This window comes from Camponotus vicinus, unplaced genomic scaffold, assembly GCF_025532165.1.
Source record: "Camponotus vicinus isolate PSW18456_S1 unplaced genomic scaffold, iyCamVici1.0 SCAF_9, whole genome shotgun sequence".
Taxonomy (NCBI): Eukaryota; Metazoa; Arthropoda; class Insecta; order Hymenoptera; family Formicidae; genus Camponotus; species Camponotus vicinus.
The window spans coordinates 12,309,718-12,318,231 of record NW_028141981.1 but is presented as its reverse complement, the minus strand read 5'-3'; the positions used below and the strand labels follow the sequence as shown (position 1 = coordinate 12,318,231).

The 8,514-nt window shown below is 50.3% G+C and overlaps 1 protein-coding gene across 1 annotated transcript; it reads left to right on the top strand.

Moving 5' to 3' along the window:
* Nucleotides 1-2,766: 2,766 nt before the first annotated feature.
* Nucleotides 2,767-3,433, top strand: LOC145976603 (uncharacterized). Its single transcript, XM_083107834.1, has 2 exons — nt 2,767-2,984; nt 3,046-3,433. Exons 1-2 carry the CDS (start codon nt 2,767-2,769, stop codon nt 3,431-3,433), a joined length of 606 nt encoding a protein of 201 aa, XP_082963960.1.
* Nucleotides 3,434-8,514: the final 5,081 nt, after the last annotated feature.

Here is an 8,514-nt window from a genome sequence, read left to right as displayed (position 1 = left end):
CAGTGTACAACCAGAATGCTTCCATGGGTTATCCAGGGATGCTCTCCCCTGAGCAGTATTTATTACTATTTCTTCGCTCGCAGAATATCCTGAATATCCTCAGCTTACAGAAAATGTAATTGTAGTCTGCAATCCACAATAACTTGCACAGCGCTACAATCAACAAACGTTCTTCGAGTCGAATCGAATGCTCCGCAATGCAAGTGCATCCAAGCACCTACTAACAAATTATTGTGCACATCAGTATAAAGTTTAGCAATAATAATCACATTAACATGGCTATAGTCATTTACCGTAGCACACAAGGCTGTCTGTGTCTTATTATTATATAACTTACCGCACAATTAGATATAATAATTAATATATATATTCTAAACACATCAATGACCTGTACACTATTATTTAACAAACAATCCGGTGCCGAGGTAATTGTTAATAACAGTTGTTAACAATTGCCAGCTTGCTTCCTTATTAGCGTTATTTTACCAGCTCGAAGACGCCTATCACGTCAAGACCACATGTGACAATACTCGGCTTCACATGAAAAACAATATTATAGAGTATATATAATTATTCTCAACAATTATTTATGAAATATTTACCTGTGGTGCAGAAAGTACTACTGAATTGTACCGCAAGGATACCAACTCATTCTTGCATACGCGCGCGTTGCGCAATAACCAGATTTCGGCAGCTGCACAGACACGTGATCACAAAGGAATGATTCAGGGATACCACTCCAAAGTTGAACACGCGCGCGTTGCGCACCACAAACAAATTGCGACCACCGTGCAGCCACGTATATTTCTGCACTTGACAGATCACAATTCTTCAAAAGTTAATTAACACATAATTATGGCTCTCCCGCTAAGAATAAAGCCAACCACTACACAATGAACGCGCACTGCCTATTTCAGTTACAAAAATCCACTCTTATGTAACAAAAATTCTTTCGCGTTAAATCGGCAGGTCATCTCCCTATAGGAGGGAGAGAGACAGCACTACTATAAGTTAACTCCTATTAATTACATATCCAAGTAATAAACCGTAAAGAAACGGACAACCAGCTACTAAACTAATCATTCCACACATATATTTAATAGAGCTGATTAATATTTAGCCTCCGCAAACCCACTTTTCAGCAATATATCTGCCACGTGGCAAGTCACTATCTAGGGAGGCGGAGTTGGAATTACAAATACATTTATTATTAACTTTTGCGGCCTCCCAGCGCAAAAACCACAATGTATGAAAAACACCAAAAAATTTTTCACCACAATTGATGCTCAAAAGGCGTTTCATGTCATTTTAAACCGTTTGGGACCACTTTTTTGGAACACTCAGAAAATTTTCATACCCCGTAGGACATAGTCTCATTTCCAACTCAGCACACACACCCTTGCACGGTGGGGGGAGTAGAAACTCTCCCCTATCGGCTCCGTGCAGCCGGGGTTTGTAGTCGGAGTTTCCTTCCCCTACTCGGGTCTCAGTGACCCTTTGGGGACAGACTGTCCCCTGGGCAAAGCCGGGTGCTACGCTCTTAGCGAGTGATCCTCTTCGCCGGCCCTCCCGAGGGTCGGACCCTCGGTATTACCACAGCGGATCGTTGGATCACCCGAGCCCCTTCATCACGACAAGGTGGCGTACCACGGAGGGGATCTTTTCCCCAACCTGGACGCGAGCCTCACATACTCGGATGAGAGTCGGAGGCGGCGGGCCTCGCGACCGGCCGTGAAAAATCACGGCTTCGGTCTTTCTGGCCGCCACCTCCAACCCCAGGACTCTGATGGAGCGCACCACGCTCTCTAGGGCGATTTCTGCCCTGGTGGTCGCTGCCCCCCAGCTTTGACCCCCGGCAAGCACTAATGTGTCGTCAGCGTAGCAGACGACACTGCTGCCAGGGGGGAGGGCTGATCGGAGGACATGGTCATAAGCGAGGTTCCACAGTAATGGGCCGAAGACCGAGCCCTGTGGAACCCCGCATTTAATGTCCCTCTCTCGCATCGTCCCGTCCCGGTCTATGTGGACCAGGACTATGTCTCAAAACTAGTCCCGGACCACTGCGGTTAGATATGGGGGCACACCATGGTGTTCGAATGCCCCCATTAACCACCGCCACGGCAGGGTGTTGAAGGCTGCGACCCGGCCCTCGTCAAAGTGGGGCCGATAAAAGTCGTCGGCAGGGGCATGGGCACCGCGTAGGTCAATGTCCCTTGGCTGTGGCGAACACACTGGTCGCAGCCAGAAAGGTACGAGTCAGGTGGACCAATGCGAGAGTGGAAGCACTGGAGAGGAGACTTCTCCAGTGCTTCCGATGCATGGGTAAAGGCCATGTCAAGGCTCACTGTGAGAGCCAAGTAGACAGGGGCAGCGATTGCTACAGGCGGGAGACGGGGCCATGCGGCTGGGGACTGCACAACGTCGGTAAATTGTCCGGTGTGTGCAGATCTCGGCCGCCCAGCCAATCACCGGGCCGGCTCCCGTGCCTGTAATGCGCCCAAGAAGAAGAAGGGAGGGGCAAGTAGCGAAGCCCTTCAGCCCCCTCCTCTTCATCTAAGAAGAAGGAGGAGGAGAGGATGGACTCCACCCCTCCCGCATCAAGGGAGGAGGTCATGGAGTGTGACCCTCCACCCTTACCACAGAGGGAACCAAGGAGGAGGAAAAGCCCACGGATCGCCCTCCAACACCCCAACAAGAAGGGGTGGAGGAGGAAGATAAGATGGAGGTAGTGACGGAGGAGCCTAATGGTCAAAAATAAATTTGACCATGAAGCTCCTCCAGGCCAACCTGAATCATGCCTGTCAGGCCCAACAACTCTTCTTGCAAAGCCTGACGGAGCGTGAAATTGGGTTGGCCATTGTCGCCGTGCCGTATAGAATCCCCGATCGTAACGACAACTGGATCGGGGACGACACCGGCTCGGCGGCAGTTGTGAGGGCGAAGACGAACTCTCCTCCCCTGAAATTAATAAAGAAGGGGGAGGGGTTCGTCGCGGCGAAGTGGGGTGCATCCATATTTACTATATCGTGTTATGCCCCCCCCTAGATGGGTACCCGGCGAGTTCGAGGAGTTCCTCGAGCAAGTGGGGGTCATCGTGCGAGACATTAAGCACGACACCCCTGATACCCCAATAATAGTAGCCGGGGACTTTAACGCAAAGTCCCCGGTTTGGGGCGAAACTCGCCGGGACCGCAGGGGAACAACCCTGGTGGGGTGGGCTAGTGAGCACGGCCTCTGCATATTAAATAGAGGCCGTGCAAGCACCTGCGTGCGGCCACAAGGGGAGTCCATCGTAGATATAACGGGCAATCGTAGATATAACGACAATCTCGTAGAGATGGGCTCCCAGCGGGTCGCACAAATGGTGAGCGGCTGGCGTGATGCAAGACATAAAGGGAGAAACTCTCAGACCACCTCAAGAGCCTCTATATAGAGGTGGTCTTGGGCACTGCACGTCAGCCCTTCCCCCGCCCATCCCAAGGGGGGGCGAGCTGAGATGGGCCCTCACGTAGTTGAACGAGGAGGAGCTGGAAGCTGCCTTGATGGCGGTGTCGTGAGGAACGCCGGAGGGAGCGGAAATGCGGGACATCCACGAGGAAGTGGAGTGGCTCCGGGATGTCATGCAAGGTGTGTGTAACGCGTCTTTGCTCCGGGCCATGTCCTGTCCGCGCCGGGCCGTATACTGGTGGACGGAGGAACTCGCCGACCTTAGACGGTCATCCGTCCAGGCCCGGCGCGTGCTCTCCCGGCTCCCACGCGAAGCGGGAGAGGAAGAACGCGAAGAGGCTCTGGCCGCCTGTAGGGCTGCAAGATGCGCCCTTAGCCGCGCCATAAGAAAGTCTAGGGCCACATGTTGGAGCGACATGCTTAAGTCTCTCGACTCGGACCCATGGGGGCGTCCTTACAAAATTGTGATGCTCAAGCACAGAGCATGGACGCCTCCCGTGACGCAGTCCCTGGATGATCATGTCCTCAGTCAGGTCGTAGACACCCTCTTCCCACAAGAGGTGGAGGGGTCCAGGTTAGAGTGGGGTCCAGGACTCGACGGACCCCACGAGATCAGTGAGGACATGGAGATATCCAGGGACGAAATAATCCAGGCCGTCCGGCGTATCGGGTCGCGTAAAGCCCCCGGGCCGGACGGAATCCCCGGGAAAATATGGGTCCGGGCCCTAGGCTTTCTAGGCGAACGCCTGAGGCACATATTTAACGAGTGCCTCAGGCAAGGTGTTTCCCCACCAGTGGAAGAAGGCAAAACTAGTCCTTCTTTCCAAGGAGGGCAGAGAACCGGGTACTCCGTCGGCTTACAGGCCGATTTGCCTGCTGGACGAAGTCGGGAAGATCCTAGAGAGGATCCTTGCCACCCGTCTCGTCCAGCACCTGTCTCGGGAAGGAGATCTCCACGAGGAGCAATATGGCTTCCGGGAGGGACAATCGACAATTGACGCAGTTAAACGCGTCAGGTCCCTCTCGGAGGCCGCGATAGCGGAGGGTAGGGTGGCGATGGCGGTATCGCTAGATATTAAAAATGCATTCAACACCCTACCCTGGGATAGTGTGGGGGACGCCCTCGTGAGGAGAGGGGTCCCCAGTTACCTCGTGGGGATTATCCGGGAGTATTTCCGAGACAGGAAGTATCGGAAGAGATGGAGTATCTGTTGCGGGGTCCCGCAGGGGTCAGTTTTGGGCTCCCTATTATGGGACCTCGCATACGATAGAATTCTCTGCCTTCCTCTCCCCCGTGGCTGCCACGTCATCTGCTACGCAGATGACACGTTAGTGGTGGCCACGGGGGATGACTGTGGGGACACCGCGGCCAGGGCCGAGACTGCGGTGGCGTGCGTGGTATGCATGATATGGATCTAAGGGTGGCAGCTAATAAAACGGAGGCCATATACTTTTATGGCAAAGCCTCCTGGGCGCGACCCGAAACCCGTATCAGGGTTGCAGGAACCTCCATCCTGGTGGGGGACCGACTAAAGTACTTTGGTCTCCTACTGGATGGTCGGTGGAGTTTTGGGCACCATTTTGGTGTCCTTGCCCCTAGGGTAGGGCAGGTGTCGGCCGCGTTGGGCCGACTTCTGCCAAACCTCGTGGGCCCGGATGGCCGTATCCGCCACATTTATATGGGAGTCGTCAATTCGGTTGCCCTTTATGGAGCGCCCATATGGGCAAAAGACCTCGCGGCCAGGCGCAACACCAAGGATATGTTCCGGCGCATACAGCGCAACATGGCCGCGAGGGTCACAAGGGCATACCGGACCGTCTCCCATGCGGCGGGTACAATTATAGCGGGCTGACCACCACTGGAGTATCTCGCTCAAATGTACGCCGACATATATTGGCGTGAGCGGGAACTCCGGGGTGGTCCAGGAAGGAGAAAGTTGCCCGCATGGGTCAGGAAGGTCATCCGGCTCCACGCCCGACGGTCCCTAATAGAGAGGTGGGATGCCCACCTCTCTGACCCGAATACCGCGGGTCAGAGGACCGTCGGGGCCATCCGGCTCTGTCTGTCGCAATGGATGGACAGGGCCCGGGGGGAGGTTTCGTTTAGGATGACACAGGTGCTCACCGGACACGGTTGTTTCGGCGAGTACCTGTGTCGAATAAAGAAGGAGGACACCACGCACTGCCACCATTGTGATGCAGCGAGGGATACGGCGCAGCACACCCTGGTCGAATGCCCGGCCTAGGATGTGCTGCGCCAGGAGTTGGTGCGCCACGTAGGCGCGGACCTCTCACTGCCGGTCTTAGTCGAACAGATGACCGGCAGCGAAGAGGCCAGGAGGCGGCGGCGACGGAAGTGGCTGCAGCTGCTGCTGCGGTGGCAGCTGGCAGTGGCAGCGAAGGAGAGAGTGACGAGGAGGCAGATGAGGTGGAGGTAGAGGTGGAGGACGGAGACGGGTGGGCTAATCCCACACCCCTGGCCTCTCCTCCCCCACGCCGGCTAAAAAGGAGGAGGAGGTCTCCCAGGAGGGCTCCATCTTCCCTACTGGGGAGATGACATTAGGGGGGGGGAAACGCTGCACACGCAGCATACTCCCCCCATATATAAGCCCTCCTGGATTGACTAACCACACGGGATAGCGAGGAGTAGAGTGGTGGGGTCATTGACCTTCCCTCCCTCCTCACGACTATAGATAATAGTCGGGAGTAAGAGAGGGGGGCATAGAGCCCCTCCTCACGTGAGGAACAGAGAGAAGAGACAGGAGGGGGGAAATTTTCTCCCCTCCTAATAGGAACCGCAGAGCTGCAACAATGCTGATTCTCTCAGGACCCGACCGCTGTGGGCGGGGACCCACAGTGGTCTGAGCAAGGTCCTCGAGGAAGGTGGATGGACGTCGTGGCCCCGTTCATCCACAGTTGGGAAGGAGTAGCAGGGGAGGGAAACACAATCTCTCCCCTCGGGAAGGAGATCCGGCGGCAGTCCAAGGTTGCCGGGTCCCAAGCGCGGAGGGGAGCAACAGCCGGGGATGCAGAAGTAATGTATCAGCGAGTTCCTGGTCCCCGCCTGCCCCTCCATACGCGCGGAAGGCCACCTCGGGGATTTTAGTGTGTAAACCAGCCGACGTTATCAGTCAGGCCGGGAGTCCCACATAACTCTCGCCTCTCTCCCGAGAGGTGAGGGTATCCATAAAGGATTTCCCCCGAGTTACCAAAAAAAGAAGGGTGTTGAAAGCATTGGTGATGTCTAAAGACACCGCCATCAACACCCCACCGCCCTCCATCCGATCTGCGACCTAGGACCCAATACATTTTCCGGAGTTGGCATCCCAGTTGCTTTCATTTAGTGAAGATATGCTTTCTCCACGTTAGTCTTCTGTCAAAGTGAGTTTTCAGATACTTGGCATCCTCCGCTTGCGGAATAAAGTGTCCGTTTAGGACTACTGGAGGACAGGTGTTCTTACAGATGGTAAATGTTACATGTACAGATTTGATTTCGTTTGGTTTTATACATCATTTTTTTGCCCAGTTCTCAATGCACCGCATTCAAGCCCCCTTACAAGAGTTTAGACTTTGCTACGGTAGGGTCTTTATGTGCTGCTAAAAGTGCAGTATCGCCTGCAAAAGGCGCAGCTGTGATGCCATGTGTTATTGGTAAGTCTGCTGTATATAATAAGTATAATATTGGCCCTAGAACGTTACCCTGTGGGGGAACGGTGCACTTGGACACAGTACAATTGGACACGTTGCAAATGGACACATTACAATTAGACACAAAACTTTGCACACGATTCAATTGGGCACCGTTTAAGTTCACACCGTTCATTTGGACACAGAAATATATGCACTGTTTATTTGCACACCGTTCGTCTGCACACCGTTCATTTGTACATAGAAAGATGCGCACCGTTTATTTGCACACCGTTCAGTTGCGCACCGTTCAGTTGCGCACCGTTCGTTTGCACACCGTTCAGTTGCACACCATTCGTGTGGACAGGAAAAGGCGTATATTATTTATTAAAATTCGCTTGAAATATATATGCCGTCTCTTTTTGATTATGCAACAGAAAAAAATAAAAAATAATTTTAGAGAAATATGATCAGTGTTTTATTGCATTTCATACTAGTAAATATAGAACATAAGTGTGAAACTATGACAAGATGACACATTTGAAGGTTATAATATCTGTCAAAATGAAATATTCGTTCCATCAATTTAATTGAAACATATTGTTATCGTTAATTTACATTGTTTTTAGTACATTTTATATATTTGTATACCATATTGTGTGGGAATATAAGGATGGTATAATTCGGGTAAACGGATTTTTTAAAAAATTGATCGATATAAAGAAAAACAATACAATTTTATTCGTTCAATAGGTGTGATATTTCTGAAAATTTCGGAAACTTAATGTTGAAATTGCGTTAGTCATAACAATATTCTGTTTAAATATATTTATGATATAAAATAATAAATATTTTACAAAAAAAATATTTATACCATCATTTAAAAAACAAAGAAAATACGGAGCATTTTATATTTTTAAAATACTACAAAAAAGTAAACGTATCTTTGGCACAACAATCATCTACACAAAGTAAAATCTCTATATATTAATTGAATTATATAATTTAAAGTAATAATGGTTTGAAGTAAATGTAGGGGCTGTAATTTCTATGGTAATTCTTTTGAAATATGCAAATGATTACTCTTATGATTACTCTTCGATATATGCATGAAAAATTTAACGTTATGAATTAACTTTTGTAGCTTAATATTCGAAATAAAATGATACAAATAGTACGCAACATTATAGCAATGACATTTGGACACGACGATATATTTTTAATCGATATCATATTCTGCACTTTGGATAATAATAAAGCACTGGTATTAAATATTAAAAATGCGACACAATAAATCAATATTTTGCAATGTGTTACGTCCCGCAACAAAATTTTTATTCCTTATTCAAATACGCAAAACTTAACTCTATAATCTTCAATCTGTAATTCCACCGATGAACATATCAATCTTAATCACACCGCGTTACATATTATTGTCTG

Bases quoted from the DNA above. Each gene is read 5' to 3' on its own strand.
- LOC145976603 (XM_083107834.1), top strand. From the start codon at position 2,767: ATGAAGCTCCTCCAGGCCAACCTGAATCATGCCTGTCAGGCCCAACAA. The intron at 2,985-3,045 runs GTTCGTCGCGGC...GCCCCCCCCTAG, and splicing joins TTAATAAAGAAGGGGGAGGG to ATGGGTACCCGGCGAGTTCG.